The sequence below is a fragment of the Ranitomeya imitator genome, chromosome 4 (genome assembly GCF_032444005.1).
Source record: "Ranitomeya imitator isolate aRanImi1 chromosome 4, aRanImi1.pri, whole genome shotgun sequence".
In the NCBI taxonomy this organism is placed as follows: Eukaryota; Metazoa; Chordata; class Amphibia; order Anura; family Dendrobatidae; genus Ranitomeya; species Ranitomeya imitator.
This window is the reverse complement of record NC_091285.1, coordinates 347477520-347495194: the sequence shown is the minus strand read 5'-3', so window position 1 is coordinate 347495194 and position 17675 is coordinate 347477520. Positions and strand designations below refer to the sequence as shown.

Sequence of the window (17675 nt, the reverse complement as noted above, 5' to 3'; positions counted from 1 at the left end):
AACCCTACCCCTAACCCTACCCCTAACCCTACCCCTAACCCTACCCCTAACCCTACCCCTAACCCTACCCCTAACCCTACCCCTACCCCTATTCTAACCTTAGTGAAAAAAAAAAAAAATTCTTAATTTTTTTTATTGTCCCTACCAATGGGGGTGACAAAGTGGGGGGGGTGTAATTTACTATTTTTTTATTTTGATCACTGAGATAGGTTATATCTCAGTGATCAAAATGCACTTTGGAGCGAATCTGCCGGCCGGCAGATTCGGCGGGCGCACTGCGCATGCGCCCGCCATTTTGCAAGATGGCGGCGCCCAGGGAGAAGACGGCCGGACGGACACCGGGACGCCGGGTAAGTATAAGGGGGGGAGATTAGGGCACGGGGGGGGCATCGGAGCACTGGGGGGGGGCATCGGAGCACGGGGGGGCGGGATCGGAGCACGGGGGGGCAGCCACACTCCGCCCACGCACTTCCGCCCGCTCCCCCGCACTTCCTGCTGCAGCGGTTCTGCACATCAAATCGCAGTAAAACCCGCAGATATATTTTTGATCTGCGGGTTTTACTGCGATTTTGACCTCACAATGGAGGTCTATGGGTGCAGAACCGCTGCGGTTCAGGAAAAAGAAGTGACATGCTCCTTCTTTTTTGCCGCAGCTATTCTGCGCGGCTTTTTAAACGAAATTACGGACCATGTGCACAGCAGTGACTGTTTTCCATAGGGTTACATTGTTATGTACCCTGCATGGAAAACTGCTGCGGAACCGCAGCGGCAATACCGCTGCGGTTCCGCAGTAAAAAACGCACTGTGTGAACATGGCCTAACAAGGATTCTTAAATTGCAGTACAGAGCGACTACTAAGGGAGCTTAAAACTAGACTTCCAGTATGGTGTTTGAGAAGTAAGCCAAATAAGATAATAACAAAGATGAATAACTTTGCCAAGCTTAATCATTAATTTAAAAAAAAGTAAATTTTGTTACTAAACTAAATAATGCTACAATAGAAAGGGCTCTTTGATGGTCACTTCGGTCTAAACTGACTCACCAGTTACACCTCAAATACTGATGCCTTAGTTTGTACAGTAGTCTATGAAATAACTTATAACTTTGCTTCTGAAGGTATATTTTTGGTATGCGTGCTTTTGCATGACTACTATTCAAGTAGTTCATCACTGCCAGTCTCCTAAATTTTATTGGAGAGCTATTATTTTTGAGCTTGTGTATTTTATTTCCTCTTGCAGTTCAGTGACTTTTACCCCATTGAATCAAAGAAAAGTAAAAACAAGTTTTGCCCAAGTGAGCAGTATCACAATGTAAGGGAAGTGCAAGGATAAATACACTGTGCTGTATTTTGCTTTGCTTGCGACCTCATGATCCTTGTTTGTGGTTTTGTTTAGAAGTGGGAATCCTTGTAATTGCAACTTTCCGCTCTTTCACAATACAGTTTGTCTTGACTACTTCTGCTCAGTGTACCAAAGTTCATGTAGCTTGAGATGATGTGTAATGCGAGAAGGAATGTTGCTGGATTTTTTTTTAGAGATTTAGCTTTTTTACTTCAACTTATCAGGCAGTGGGTAGACCAAACCTGGAAATGATCTGCTTGTAATTTTTCCAAATGCATTGTAGCTCAAGGATGCCATAAATGTGGCGCTTATAAATTCAGTGTCCAAAGATAGGAGCCACCAGATTTTATAATCGTGCACCTTTCCCAGTCTTCAATTCTGAGTATAGGGAATTAATGACTCTTAATGAAGCCTTTCAGTATTTCCTCATTATAGAGAAGCTCTCTTTCTGCTAACCCTTATCAAGTCTTCCTTAAGTTATGTGACATCAATTCCCGTAAATGGCTGCCATATACTGTAATACATTTTTACTGTAGCTGCCACTGTCTGGCTTACACTTGCCCCAGCACAGTAGGTAGTTTTTCTCAAGACACATTGTAAAAGGGTTGTCTCATCAGATATTTCATAGCTGGATAACTTGATAAACTATAGTTTTCAAAAAATAGTTTTGAATTGTCTATAAAGAAAAAGTTCGGTCACACATGATCATGCAATGTTGTTTTTTTCTTTTTATATTCTTATTGGAATGTACACATTGTAGATCCAGACTGAAGGCAGCAAAACCACAAAGGTAGATGTATGGAAACAAGAAATAATGAAACCCATGTGAATCAAAACGTGTTGCATTTTCAATTCCTCAAAGTTGCCTCCCCCTTATACTGTTAAGACATCTTTACGCTCCCTTGGTGTTCTCTCAAGCACCTTCAACTGGAATGGCTTCCAGTGAATAGGTACGACATGTAGAGTATTCATTTGTGGACTCCTCAGCCTTCAGAAAGTGTTTGTGACCATCAGGTGTGTTTTGCACGGACAGTTCTATACAGTGCTGAGCCCTGTGTTACAACTGTTCAAAGCCAAAACAGGGGGAGGATCTCTCAACTTAGTAAAGAGAAACAGTCTATCATTGACTGACCTGCATGTCTTAAAGTAATCTGTAAAATTGCTGAATGCTTGATGGTATCCAAATGTACAGTAAAGGTACCGTCACACTTTAGCGACGCTGCAGCGATACCGACAACGATCCGGATCGCTGCAGCGTCGCTGTTTGGTCGCTGGAGAGCTGTCACACAGACGGCTCTCCAGCGACCAACGATCCCGAGGTCCCCGGTAACCAGGGTAAACATCGGGTTACTAAGCGCAGGGCCGCGCTTAGTAACCCGATGTTTACCCTGGTTACCATCGTTAAAGTAAAAAGAACAAACGCTACATACTTACCTACCGCTGTCTGTCCCCGGCGCTCTGCTTCTCTGCTCTGGCTGTGAGCGGCAGGCAGCCGGAAAGCAGAGCACAGCGGTGACGTCACCGCTCTGCTTTCCGGCCGCTGTGCTCACAGCCAGAGCAGAGAAGCCCAGCGCCGGGGACAGACAGCGGTAGGTAAGTATGTAGCGTTTGGTTTTTTTACTTTAACGATGGTAACCAGGGTAAACATCGGGTTGCTAAGCGCGGCCCTGCGCTTAGTAACCCGATGTTTACCCTGGTTACCAGCGAAAACATCGCTGAATCGGCGTCACACACGCCGATTCAGCGATGTCAGTGGGACCTCAACGATCAAAAAATGGCCCAGGCCATTCCGACACGACCAGCGATCTCACAGCAGGGGCCTGATCGCTGGTACGTGTCACACATAACGAGATCGCTACTGAGATCGCTGTTGCGTCACAAAACTTGTGACTCAGCAGCGATCTCGCTAGCGATCTCGCTATGTGTGACGGGGCCTTAATGAAAACCAGCAATAATTATGCTGAAATTAGGTGGATGGACTCCCCATGAGTTGAAGGCCAAGAGTTACCTTTGTTGAATGGGGAATAAGGAGTACACAAGGAGCTTATAGGTAGTCAAAAGAGGTAACAATACTTTATTAAATTACATGTATTTGTACAAAATGCAAACAGTAAAAATAAGATAGTATAAAAAATACAGTGCTCAAGGATGATTAACCCCTTTACCCCCAAGGGTGGTTTGCACGTCAATGACCAGGCCAATTTTTACACTTCTGACCACTGTCCCTTTATGAGGTTATAACTCAGTAACGCTTCAACGGATACTGGTGATTCTGACATGTATTTTCTCGTGACATATTGTACTTCATGATAGTGGTAAAATTTATTTGATAATACCTGCGTTTATTTGTGAAAAAAATGGAAATTTGGCGAAAATTTTGAAAATTTTGCAATTTTCCAACTTTGAATTTTTATGCAATTAATTCACAGAGATATGTCACACAAAATACTTAATAAGTAACATTTCCCACATGTCTACTTTACATCAGCACAATTTTGGAACCAAAATTTTTTTTTTGTTAGGGAGTTATAAGGGTTAAAAGTTGACCAGCAATTTCTCATTTTTACAACACCATTTTTTTTTTAGGGACCACATCTCATTTGAAGTCATTTTGAGGGGTCTATATGATAGAAAATACCCAAGTGTGACACCATTCGAAAAACTGCACCCCTCAAGGTGCTCAAAACCACATTCAAGAAGTTTATTAACCCATCAGGTGTTTCACAGGAATTTTTGGAATGTTTAAATAAAAATGAACATTTAACTTTTTTTCACAAATTTACTTCAGCTCCAATTTGTTTTATTTTACCAAGGGTAACAGGAGAAAATGGACCCCAAAAGTTGTTGTACAATTTGTCCTGAGTACGCCGATACCCCATATGTGGGGGTAAACCACTGTTTGGGCGCATGACAGAGCTCGGAAGCGAAGGAGGGCAATTTGACTTTTCAATGCAAAGTGGACAGGAATTGAGATGGGACGCCATGTTGCGTTTGGAGAGCCACTGATGTGCCTAAATATTGAAACCCCCCACAAGTGACACCATTTTGGAAAGTAGACCCCCTAAAGAACTTATCTGGATGTGTGGTGAGCACTTTGACCCACCAAGGGGTTCACAGAAGTTTATAATGCAGAGCCATAAAAATAAAACAAAATTTTTTTCCCACAAAAATTATTTTTTAGCCCCCAGTTTTGTATTTTCCCGAGGGAAACAGGAGAAAGTGGACCCCAAAAGTTGTTGTCCAATTTGTCCTGAGTACGCTGATACCCCATATGTGGTATAACTGTGTTTTATAACTGAAACCCTAATGCAGACACACCCCTAACCCTAATCCCAACCCTATTCCCAACCGTAAATGTAATCCATACCCTAACCCTAACTTTAGCTCTAACCCTAGCCCTAGCCCTAACCCTAGCCCTAGTGGGAAAATGGAAATAAATACATTTTTTTATTTTTCCCTAACTAAGGGGGCGATGAAGGGGGGTTTGATTTACTTTTATAGCGGGTTTTTTAGCGGATTTTTATGATTGGCAGCCGTCACACACTGAAAGACGCTTTTTATTGCAAAAAATATTTTTTGCGTTACCACATTTTGAGAGCTAGAATTTTTCCATATTTTGGTCCAGAGTCATGTGAGGTCTTGTTTTTCTCTTCGCCACGACAGCACCCACTTGAGAGAGGGGATCCGCCCCTAGGAACAGGAAACCCCTATGGAGAGAATAAAAGGGGCGGTCCCCCTCGCTCCCACAGTTGGTTTCCTGTTCCTACGGGAGACACCTGGGAGAGAAGAGGATTCCCAGCCTGGATGCCGCTTGCGCAGTTTACCTTATAGGGACGGCAAGGGCTCCAGAGCTGGAAGCGGCGTCGGGGGTTCTATGGCAGCTTCCCCCCTCTGTCGGCAGGTACCGTGAGGCCAGGATCGGGGAGTCGCCTGGCTCACGGAGAATCATCCAGCGCACCTGCAGGGACCGGACCGCTGGGTAAGACCCTGTGTCGCCATCTTCGGGAGGCGCACAGGCAGCGTGTGGCCCATTGTTTCTCCCCCGGAAGTATTGCTACAACTTCCGGGTGACGTAGGAGGAGGACGGCGCCTGCGCGATTGCTGGGTGGAGGCGCAGGCGCGCACAGCAGAGCCGCAACCCGGATGTGGTAGTCACTTCCAGGTGCGGCAGGAAGAAGATGGCGGCCCCCATCTACAAAAGGACGCCGGCGCTGATACCCGGCGTCCATCATGGCATCTCCCCAGGACACAGCGTTGCCTTCAGCTGAAGTCACCGCTATTACTCCTGGAAGCCGGACTAGCAGTAGCCGCAGATCATCCTCCAAGAGCACCAGAGAAAAAAGATCGGACCGGTCAGCTCCTCCATCTGTGCCTCAGTCTCCTCCTCTCCAGCCGGTATTATGACTACAGCTTCAGGGGTGAGTGTTTGTCTACCCTATTTAAGCTGATTACACTCCCCTCTTTTATCTAATTCCCTAGGTTAAAAGAACAGGGAAATCCAAACATAAGCAATGTGCCTTGTGCGCTCAGCCGCTCCCGGACACCTATTTAAAAAAGTTGTGCCATTCATGCATCGAATCCACCTTACGTGAGGAGTCTTCTGTAAGGTCGGAAGATATACGTAGCATGATTAGAGAGGAATTACGAGCTTTTCGAAGCTCGGATAAAGTTCCTGAGAGTAGGAAAAAATATAGTTCTCCTAGATCTGAACAGTCATCTGAGGTGGAGGATAAAGATTTGGACGATTCCCAGGAGGTTATATCCTCGGAGGGTGAACAGGATACATGTTTCCCTACAGACAGTATTGACAATCTAGTCAGATCAATACGTAATACTATGGGTATAGAAGATACTAAAACCCCCAAGACACCACAGGACGTGATGTTTGCCGGCCTGTCTGAGAAAAAGAGACCTTCCTTTCCTGTTATTCCAGCGATAAAGGACTTAGTCAAAAAGGAGTGGGAAAGCCAGGGGCAAAAAGGGTTGCCGTCTTCTTCAAAACGTCGCTATCCCTTTAATGACGATGATTTCTCCAAATGGTCAAAGGCCCCAAAAGTAGATGCGGCGGTGGCATCCACTTCTAGGAAATCTCTACTACCTGTAGAAGATTCCGGATCCTTGCAAGACCCACTTGATCGGAAAGCGGATTCCCTTTTAAAAAGAACTTGGGAATCTTGTACAGGAGCCTTAAAACCGGCTATCTCAGCCACATGTACTGCAAGGTCCATGTTGGTCTGGTTGAATGACCTTGAAGAAGGCTTGAAAGGTGGCCTTTCCCGCAATAAAGTCATATAATCTATTCCGTTAATTAAAGGAGCTACTGCCTTTCTAGCTGATGCTTCAGCTGATTCCATCCGGTTAGCAGCCAAATCAGCAGGTCTGACCAACGCGGCTCGCCCCGCCTTGTGGTTAAAAGGGTGGAAAGGAGATCCACAGACGAAATCTAAGTTATGTGGTCTACCATGCCAAGGTGAGTACCTATTTGGTACTCAGTTAGATGAAATCATTACCAAAGTGGGTGAGAGGAAGAAAGGGTTCCCCAATAACACTTACCTTCCATCCTATAGGAGAGCGTTCCGAAAGCCCATGTTCAACAGAAGACGGGGCTATAAAAACCAGGACCGTTGGGCTAATAAAGACTTTAAACAAAAAGGAGCCTTCTTCGGAAAACGCCCTTTCAAACCTGAGGATAAACCCCGTTAGGACAGATCTACCCATTGGTGGTAGGTTGTCCTTCTCTATACAGTGGCTGACAATAACCTCTAATCCATGGGCAACTAGCCTCATTACTACGGGCCTAAAATTAAGTTTTTCCCAAGTCCCCCCGGACTCATTTTGTCTGACTTCCTTAAAGTCACCATCACAACAAGAAGCCTTGGAACAGGAAATAATAACTCTCCTGTCCAAAGGAGTTTTGGTGGAAGTCCCCTGTCATCAAAAGGGAAGGGGATTTTATTCCCCTTTATTTTTGATTTCAAAACCTGACGGGTCATATAGAACAATAATTAACCTTAAGAGACTAAACGTCTTCTTAGAGAATCAAACTTTTAAGATGGAATCTATTCGGTCAACTATTAAGCTTCTGTTTCCCCATTGCTTCATGGTGGTTCTTGACCTTAAAGATGCATATTATCATCTTCCAATCTTCAGTGAACATCAAAAATATCTACGGGTGGCAGTTATGGTCAAAGGTCAGGTTCGGCATTATCAATACACAGCAATGCCCTTTGGTCTATCAATAGCCCCTAGAGTTTTCACAAAACTAATGTCAGAGGTAATGTCATATTTGAGGTTAAAAGACACCCTCATAATACCATTTAGATGACCTATTGATAGTCGGGAACTCTCTTTCTCAATGTCATCAACGTTTAGCTGATTCAATTTCGTCCCTACAGGGGTTAGGGTGGTTAGTAAATTGGGAAAAATCTAGATTATCCCCCACAACTAAGCAAAATTTTTTAGGAATTATTCTAGATTCTGCAAATCAAATGTGCTTTCTTCCTGAATCAAAACAAATAACAATCATAAACAAAGTACAATCAGTGATTAACCACCCTCTAATTTCCCTAAGAGAAGGTATGTCCCTTCTTGGTTCATTTACTTCCTGTATTCCAGCTGTTCCGTGGGCCCAATTCCATAGCAGGAAATTACAATATACAATTCTTCGTGAGGAAGAAAGATTACATGGCCGACTGGATAGTCGTATTCCCTTACCAACAGATGTAATACAATCTCTCACTTGGTGGTTGAATCCGGATCATTTTACCAGTGGGGTTCCCTGGGTGGTTAAACCATCAAAAACTATCTTCACTGATGCCAGTCCTAGTGGTTGGGGAGCACACTTAGAAGATCAAATAGTGCAAGGTCTGTGGTCTCCTAGAGAATCGGATGATTCTTCTAATAAGAAAGAACTAAAAGCTATCTATCATGCCGTGTCTGAATTTCTTCCGCAGCTACACGGAACGCATACAAGAGTCTTTTCAGACAACATGACAGCGGTAGCATACATAAACCACCAAGGAGGAACAAGATCAGAAGCACTCATGTCTATAGCCAACGACATTCTAGCCATAGCAGAGGAGCACCTTCTGTCCCTGTCAGCACTGCATGTGAGGGGAATCGACAATTCGAGAGCAGATTTCCTCAGTCACCACACTCTCCACCAAGGAGAATGGGTTCTAAGTCGTCGTATCTTTTGCATGATAGTAAAAAAATGGGGCACTCCCGAGATAGATCTGTTTGCGACAAGACAAAACAGGCAAGTCAAAAAATTTGCATCATTGTTCCGATCCGACAATCCAGATATCTTCGACGCCCTTCAAGTGCCATGGGTATTCAAGAAGGCATATGCTTTTCCCCCGCTGATATTACTTCCGACAGTGATCAGGAAGATAAGAGAGGACAGAGCAAACGTGATCTTAATAGCTCCATTCTGGTCCAAGAGGCCATGGTTTTCCTGGCTGAGAGCCATGTCAATCTCAGACCCATGGATCCTCCCGGAGGATCAGGATCTTCTCTTCCAGGGCCCCTTCAACCACCCTCAGGTGAAGGGTCTTCGACTAACAGCCTGGAATTTGAGAGGCAGCTGCTAAAGATGAGAGGATTCTCAAACAAAGTGATTGACACTCTATTAAGTAGAAAAAAATCCACTACCTCCATCTACGCAAGAGTGTGGAGAAAATTTTTAAACCTCTACCCAACGGCCCTGTCAAATGAAATTCATATTCCCATGATTCTAGAATTTCTTCAAAAAGGGCGCGATCTAGGTCTGGCGGTCAGTACCTTAAAAGTACACATTTCTGCGCTAGGGGCTTTATATAGTCATGATATCGCAGGTAATAAATGGGTAGCCAGATTTGTTGCAGCATGCCAGAGGTCAGAGACAGTTCGAATTCCCCATGTACCACCTTGGGATGTTAATTTAGTTCTGGAAGCTCTTACAGACCACCCTTTTGAGCCACTACATTCAGCTCACATAAAACATGTCTCCCTCAAGACAGCTCTTCTCGTAGCCTTAGTATCAGCAAGAAGAGTAAGTGACATACAGGCACTATCTATAGATCCTCCCTTTATGTCAGTCTTCCCAGACAGAGTTGTCTTAAAAACAGACCCTTCATACTTACCCAAAGTATGTACTAAATTTCACAGATCACAAGAAATTTTCCTTCCCTCCTTCTATGATAACCCTACAAGTCACGAAGAAAAAAAAAAAAAATACCACACATTAGATGTGAGGAGAGCCATATTAGCCTATTTGGATAGGACTAGTGCTTGGAGGAAGAGCAGGGCTCTCTTTGTTTCGTTCCAGGGTCATAGAAAAGGAGCTGGAATCACGAAGGGTACTTTATATCGGTGGATTCGAGATGCAATATGTCTGGCCTATTCATCCAAAGGGGAGAATCCGCCTGAGACCGTAAGAGCACATTCCACCCGGGCGATTGCATCATCCTGGGCTGAACGAGCGGAGGTTCCGTTAGAACAGATATGTAAGGCCGCAACCTGGTCTTCACCTACTACCTTCTATAATCACTATAGATTAGACTTGTCTTCCTCATCTGACTTGTCCTTCGGTAGATCAGTCCTTAACACGGTGATCCCTCCCAAATGACTATCTCTGAAAGTCTCTCAAGTGGGTGCTGTCGTGGCGAAGAGAAAACACCGGATTACGTACCGGTAATGCTCTTTTATAGAGCCACGACAGCACCCCTTCACTTCCCACCCTTATAGGTTTTTTATTTAGAAGCACGGTTAAGGGTGTTTGGTTCTTGTAGTTAGCCATACTTAAGTTAACTAGTTATAAACGGTAATATTGAATGAACTACTAAAATCTAATGGGCAGTTCCTCGCAATCTCTGTAAACCCAACTGTGGGAGCGAGGGGGACCGCCCCTTTTTATTCTCTCCATAGGGGTTTCCTGTTCCTAGGGGCGGATCCCCTCTCTCAAGTGGGTGCTGTCGTGGCTCTATAAAAGAGCATTACCGGTACGTAATCCGGTGTTTTTGCGGGATGAGTTGACGTTTTTATTGGTAACATTTTCGGGCACGTGACATTTTTTGATCGCTTTTTATTCCGGTTTTTGTGAGGCAGAATGACCGAAAACCAGCTATTCAAGAATTTCTTTTGGGGAAGGCGTTTATACCGTTACGCGTTTGGTAAAATTGATAAAGCAGTTTTATTCTTCGGGTCAGTACGATTACAGCGATACCTCATTTATATAATTTTTTTATGTTTTGGCGCTTTTACCCTGGTTACCAGCGTAAAAGTAAAAAAAAACAAACATTACATACTTACCTTCCGCTGTCTGTCCCCGGCGCTGTGCTTTCCTGCACTGACTGTGAGCACAGCGGCCGGAAAGCAGAGCGGTGACGTCACCGCTCTGCTTTCCGGCTTGCCGGCGCTCACAGCCAGTGCAGAGAAGCACAGCGCCAGGGGCAGACAGCGGAAGGTAAGTATGTAGTGTTTGTTTTTTTTTTACTTTTACGCTGGTAACCAGGGTAAACATCGGGTTACTAAGCGCGGCCCTGCGCTTAGTAACCCGATGTTTACCCTGGTTACCAGTGAAGACATCGCTGAATCGGCGTCACACACGCTGATTCAGCGATGTCTGCAGGGAGTCCAGCGACGAAATAAAGTGCTGGACTTTCTGCAGCGACCAATGACATCACAGCAGGATCCTGATCGCTGCTGCGTGTCAAACTGAACGATATCGCTAGCCAGGACGCTGCAACGTCACGGATCGCTAGCGATATTGTAAAGTGTGAAGGTACCTTTACTCTGGGCAAAACCGTCAATGAAAAAGACCTGGGTGTATGGGTGGATGACAAACTCATATTCAGTGGCCAGTGTCAGGCAGCTGCTACAAAGGTAAATAAAATAATGGGATGCATTAAAAGAGGCATAGATGCTCATGAGGAGAACATAATTTTACCTCTACACAAGTCACTAGTGCGACCACACTTGGAATACTGTGCACAGTGTGGTCTCTGGTGTATAAAAAAGACATAACTGAACTGGAGCAGGTGCAGAGAAGAGCGACCAAGGTTATTAGAGGACTGGGGGGTCTGCAATACCAAGATAGGTTATTACACTTGGGTCTATTTAGTTTGGAAAAACGAAGACTAAGGGGTGATCTTATTTTAATGTATAAATATATGACGGGACAGTACAAAGACCTTTCTGATGATCTTTTTAATCATAGACCTGAAACAGGGACAAGGGGGCATCCTCTGCTTTTGGAGGGAAAAAGGTTTAAGCATAATAACAGATGTGGATTCTTTACTGTAAGAGCAGTGAGACTATGGAACTCTCTGCCGTATGATGTTGTAATGAGTGATTCATTACTTAAATTTAAGAGGGTATTGGATACCTTTCTGGAAAAGTATAATGTTACGTGTTATATATACTAGATTCCTTGATAGGGCGTTGATCCAGGGAACTAGCCTGATTGCTGTATGTGGAGTCGGGAAGGAATTTTTTTTCCCCAGTGTGGAGCTTACTCTTTGCCACATGGGTTTTTTTTTGCCTTCCTCTGGATCAACAAGTTAGGGCATGTTAGGTTAGGCTATGGGTTGAACTAGATGGACTTATAGTCTTCCTTCAACATTAATAACTATGTAACATCAGCTATTCAGAGGAGACTGCAGCAGTTTGATCATAAATGACTACTTCTCGCAAAGAAGCCACTGCTGAGGACGGCAAACATGATTAGTAGACTTGCTTGGCCCAAGCACACTTGCCCAGTATGGCTACCACTACTTTTTGCAATGATGTGGCTTCCCAATTACATTACTTAGTGGGACCACAATTTGTTTTGAAATAGGACAATGCTCTAAACCACACCTTGAGGTTTTGTAAGGACTATATGACCAATAAGGAGAAGGATCGAGTACGGCAATTGTGATGGTATGAGATGAGTTAGACTGCAGCAGAGAGAAGCAATAGTGCCAAAAGGGTGCCAAAAGGTGCTTGGCACCACGGAGAGTTCCATCAAGACTGTTGTAGAGCCATTCATGGGGACTACCTGATGAAGCTGCTTGAGAGCATATCAAGGGTGACTAAACTGTTGGAACGGCGCCGCAATGGCAGTTGAGTAAGTGTTTTTTCATTTTATCAGGGCCAAACATAAGGAATAAGAAGGGATTGTCCTTGTAGAGGAAAACCCCTTCTAATAAAATTGGTTGTTCTCTGCTCCACTTCTAAATCAGCTATGGCATCCGTATACACTGGAGACCAAATTAATACACTATTTTAAATGTGGGCGCACTAGTGACTTGTATAGAGGCAAAACTATGTTCTACTCATGAGCATGTATGTCTCTTTTAATTCATCCCATAATTTTATTTGCCTTGGCAGCAGCTGCCAGACACTGGTGGTCACTAAAGTGGAGTTTCACATCCAACCATGCACCCAAGTCTTTCAGTGACTGTTTTACCCACATTGATTGAATTGCATTATTTGTGTCAAATCTTTTGTGTGAATTGTGGCAATTTTAACAAATCGTTTGATGCTACGTAAAATAGTCACAAACCTAACTAAAAATAGTATGAAAATGATAGTAGTAGTGATTGCAGTGCTATGGATACCAACCCAACTGTCTTCTGCAATAATTTCCGCAAGTGGGCACGGTTGGATACTTATCCACACACCACTAACTTGAAGAAATTAAAGTGCTACACATTTGTTAACTGTTAAAGGGATGTTCCCATCTCAAAGATCCTATCCCAATATGTAGTAGGTGTATTAATAATAATATTAGCACTTACCTACAATTAGAAATGTTGTATAGTTTTCTGATTTGCTAGGTCTCTTTCCTTATGTGCATGCAATGCAGGATCTTAGTTATCTATGGTTACGTCCACTGATGAAGTGACGGCTAGGTGCAAGTGGTCGTAACCATAGATGCCTATGGTCCCGCAAAGCCTGCACATAAAGAAAGACATAGCAAATCAAAAAAACTATACATTTCTAATGGGAGATATTTGCTAATATTATTGCACCTACTGCATATTGGGATATGATCTTGGATATAGGAATACCCCTTGCTGAAAGTTACTATACCTCTGTTGGGAGTCACTATGTATCTTGCCATGTGTGCATTGCTGGCTCCATTCTGTGGACTTAAGAAACTATATCAGCATGATAAGGTTTGCAGCCAGTGTTAATCCGTCACATGTTTTAGTTGGGTGTGGAATTAGGAAAGTTAAGTATGTGCAGTCAGAAATGTGAGAAATGCTGAAGATTTACTTGTTTTCTAAATGTCTTCCTATTTTCCTTTACACAGCGATGTAAACAGTCATGTTAAAGTGAAGCAGAGAGGTGCTGTGCAGAACATGCTAAGGAGACTGGACAAGATCAGGTTCAGAGGTCAGAAGAGAGACGAGTTTCCTTACTTGGCCGAGTCTCCCAATGCTTCCGATACAGAATGTGGCGATGAAATCACCCTGAAGTTATCTCGATCTTCGAAAGAAAATGAGGAGTTGAAGGATCCTGTAAGTGCTCACCTTTGTGTCCCATATTTTGTTTTTTTTTCTGTATGTTGTACTAAAAAAGTATCTCTTAGCATAAACTGTTTTTTAGAGAGAGTTTATGGATCGCCCCCAGAGTAGGGCAATGGGGTACTCGGCACCGGGTCCTGCGGTTCGGGGGATGTCACGGTGGCTGACCCGGCCCGTGGCCCTCGGGGAACGTGCTTTGTAAATTGGGGAAAGGTCTTTAAAGGGATAATGTTCGTGACGCCACCTGTGGTATTCGGTCAGGGTGACCGACGCTGCTTAGGGGTTCACTGGGGTAATGTTATGGCAGCTAGATGGTGACGTATGTCCCCAGGGCTTCCCAGAGTGTAGGTGGTGGATGGTGCAAGGCGCGGTGAATAACGAGGACACAGGGTTGCAGTCTCTTTACCTTTTACTGAAGGTTCAGCATCCACAGTCCAGAGTAGGGACCACAGGGTAGGCAGAGCCCGGCCGGTCTGAAGGCAAATCCAGAGTCCCCTTGTCCATGAGGAATTCAATAGCCTTCCCCATGCGCACAGTAACGTAGTAGGTCCCTACTTGCATAAGCTACCATAAGGTCCTCACTGTTGTTACTTCTCTCTGTCCTCCAGATGGTACGGACAGGACAAAACCCGTATGACTTATGGCCTGATGCTTGTTTATAGGGACCCTAGAGATGCCCCGACCCCAGAAGTTGCCACTGTGTCTTCTTAGGTATAAAGGTCGGACAGCCAACTTGGAATCAACTGCCCTGCCAGTCTCTGAAGTAATGGCATAGAGCTCTTTACTCCCTCGGTATTCTGGCCACTGGATCTGCGCTTCAGATGGAGGCAGCCTGCTTCTAGCTGGTCTCCCACTGATGTTTCACTCCTGTTGCTATGACTTCTGTTCTCACTCACTACAGCACAACTCCTTTCGTGTCCTTTCTTATGATGCTGCCGCATGGGTTGCAGGTGCAGCTCTGTGTCTTTCTTTCTCTCTTCCTCAGACTTCAGTCTTGATCTGACCAGGGATCACCCCAGCCAGCTCGACCGGGAGACCTTTCCTCGGCGGTCCCCAGCCAGGAACTCTCCTCTCCTCCTTCTCCTTCTGACTCAATCTGACTAACTTCCTAACCCGCCCTCTAGTTTTACCCTATGTGAGGAGTGGCCTAATAGATAGAACCCTTAGCTCCCCCTGGGGGACTGGCGTGTGAAGTGTGTGTGTGTGGCTGTGATACCTGGACAGCAGATCTCCTTCATTGCCTTCAGACGTAACATTACTCCCCCCTGGTGGAAGAACAACATTACTGCAACGAACCAGGACTGTGGGGCGCTGCATTTACATCCCACTTCTATGGAAGTGTTTATTCCTCGATATACAGCTGTGGCTGTAATGCATCATGTCAGTGCTTTCTGGGTGTGACGCTTCTAAAGAAGCAAGCCCGGAAGTAGGCAAAAAAATTTCTACATCAGCTTTTAACACTGACAGATGGGAGAGGACTGTTGACTTGGCAAAAGCAAATTTATCCAGAATTCCAGGTTCTCAATTCTTACACACAACCTGTTGTGCTGACTCTCATTTATTTTTCTGCTATACTGTTCCATGTAAATGTTATCGTTTTTTTCCTTCACTCATGGCAGCACACCTCAGAGAGGGGTCTGCCCAGCTAGGACAGGAAACCTACTAAAATAAAAGGGATGTACCTCTCCCCCGCTTCAGTTGGTTTCCTGTCCTTGATGGGAACCTTCATGCTGAAACTCTGTGATTAAGAGTTTTATTTTTCGTGTATGACTTAAGCTTAAGCACTCCTGTCCCGGTGCTGGAAGAGCAGACGCCGGTCTTCTGGAGATGGAAGCGACGTCCCCTGGTCCAGATGGGGCTTTAGTGCATGTGTGGGCGGCACAGACGATTATGCTGTGCATGTCTGGATCTGCTGCGCCACTCTCCCTCCTCCATCTTCCCGCTCACAGACGTCGTGGTGAGTTGCACTTCCTAAGTGCGCTCCTCTGACGTCACAGGCAAGGTACGCTGGGAATGGTTGTGCCCAAGGGATGTTGGAGGGGGTGCACCGGAAGCAAGATGTTGGCACCCTGGGCCAGCATGCCGGCCGGGATGTGTGGGGATTCAGCGCATCCTCACTTAGGAGTCGTGGAGTGGGGAGGGGCTTTTTTTGGACTTTTGGAGACGGAACCGATGATAGTGCTGTGGATCCACCTTAAAGGGAACCTGTCACCCCGTTTTTTGAGATTGAGCTATAAATACTGTTAAATAGGGCATGCGCTGTGTGTTCCTATAGTGTATGTAGTGTACCCCGATTCCCCACCTATGCTGAGATATAACTTACCAAAGTCGCCGTTTTCGCCTGTCAATCAGGCTGGTCAGGTTGGGAGGGCGTGGTGACATCGCTGGTTCTTCCTCAGCTTTACGTTGGTGGCGTAGTGGTGAACAAGCAGCGCGCGATCTGCGCTGTAATCCCTTGCATCGGTGGGGGCGGCCATCTTCCTGGGGCCAAAAAAAGCACATGGGTTTCTTATCTGGGAGACAGCTGCTGGGGGTCTGAAGTTGGCAATACCTTGAACCTGTACTGCTTGCTCCCTTATGATTTGGCTGCAACAAATAGAGGAGTAGCTTAAGGACAAGACCCCAAGGGATAAAATCCTGGCCATTATGCTTCTGTTACACAGAATGACAGCTTTTCTGTCTCAATTCTGTAGACTCGGTGAGGCTAGCAGGCCCATCAAATGCAGCCAGACAGGCCTTATGACTAAGGGCTGTTCTGAGGATTTGCAGTAAAAAAAAAAAGACTTTGCTCCATCCCATGCGATAGACAATTTCTTTTTGGGAAGAAATTAGGACATTTTGGAAAAAGCCGGGGACAAAAAGAAAGGCTTTCCTGGATTCCCCACTGATGCTAGGAAATCTTCCTTTCGGAGGTGAAATTTTAATGGGACGTCCTCCGGGAGAAGAAAGGAAGTGTGAGTTCAAGAGCAGAAAGGAGTCCGGTTTTATGTTCAGTTGGCCCTCTACATCTTCCAAAAACTCCTCCCAATGATGCTAGGTCAGCTATAGGGGGAATGTTCTCCCTCTTTCTCCCTGCCTGGGTGAATATCTTCCCCAGTCGCTGGGCCTCAAATATTGTGAAGGAGGGTCTAAAGATAGACTGTCTGCCACGTCAGACCCGCATAGTGACACCTCTTAGGAGGTCACCAAAAGAACAACTTCCCATGGAAGCTGAGATCATAGGACTCTTGGGAAAACAAATTTTGTGCGAGATCCCAGAGGAAGAAAAGGGAAGGGGATTTTATGTTCGCCTCTTTTTGATAAAAAAAATCCAGATGGTTCCTTCAGAACTATTATCAATCTGAGGAAACTCAGCTGTTGGATTGTAAATCGCACCTTCAAGATGGAATTGGTGAACACTGCTTTAAAGCTGTTATATCACAACAGTTTCATTGCAGTTATGGATTTGAAGGATGCGTACTATCACATCCCAATCTATCCGGACCATCAAAAATATTTGAGGGTAGCTCTGTATGTCCGGGGACAGGTCAATCATTATCAGTACACAGCTCTTCCATTCGGTCTGTCAGTAGCTCCGATACTTTTCACTTTGATAATGTAATATCCGAGGTGACTGCCTACCTTCGTACTCGAAACACCATTATCTTCTCTTACCTGGACGGCTTTCTTATAGTGGGAAAATCGGAACACCACTGTACAGAGCAGCTAAAGGATGTAACAATGGTCCTGGATGGTGAGCGCCCTTTAGTCAAGACTAAAACCAGAAAAGATAGTCCTTCCTAGGCATGGTTTTGAACTCTGAGCGCTAAATCTGTCTCTTACCAGAGGACAAAATAATGAA

General features: G+C 44.9%; 1 protein-coding gene across 2 annotated transcripts in view; it reads left to right on the top strand.

Annotated features, from left to right (window-relative positions):
• GRAMD4 (GRAM domain containing 4) overlaps positions 1-17675 on the top strand; it is a 226276-nt gene that overhangs the window by 62556 nt on the left and 146045 nt on the right. For both annotated transcript variants that reach the window (XM_069764984.1, XM_069764983.1), the window contains exon 2: positions 13621-13828. In XM_069764984.1, the coding sequence (XP_069621085.1) occupies positions 13621-13828 (208 nt within the window). The remainder of the gene's footprint in view (positions 1-13620; positions 13829-17675) is intronic.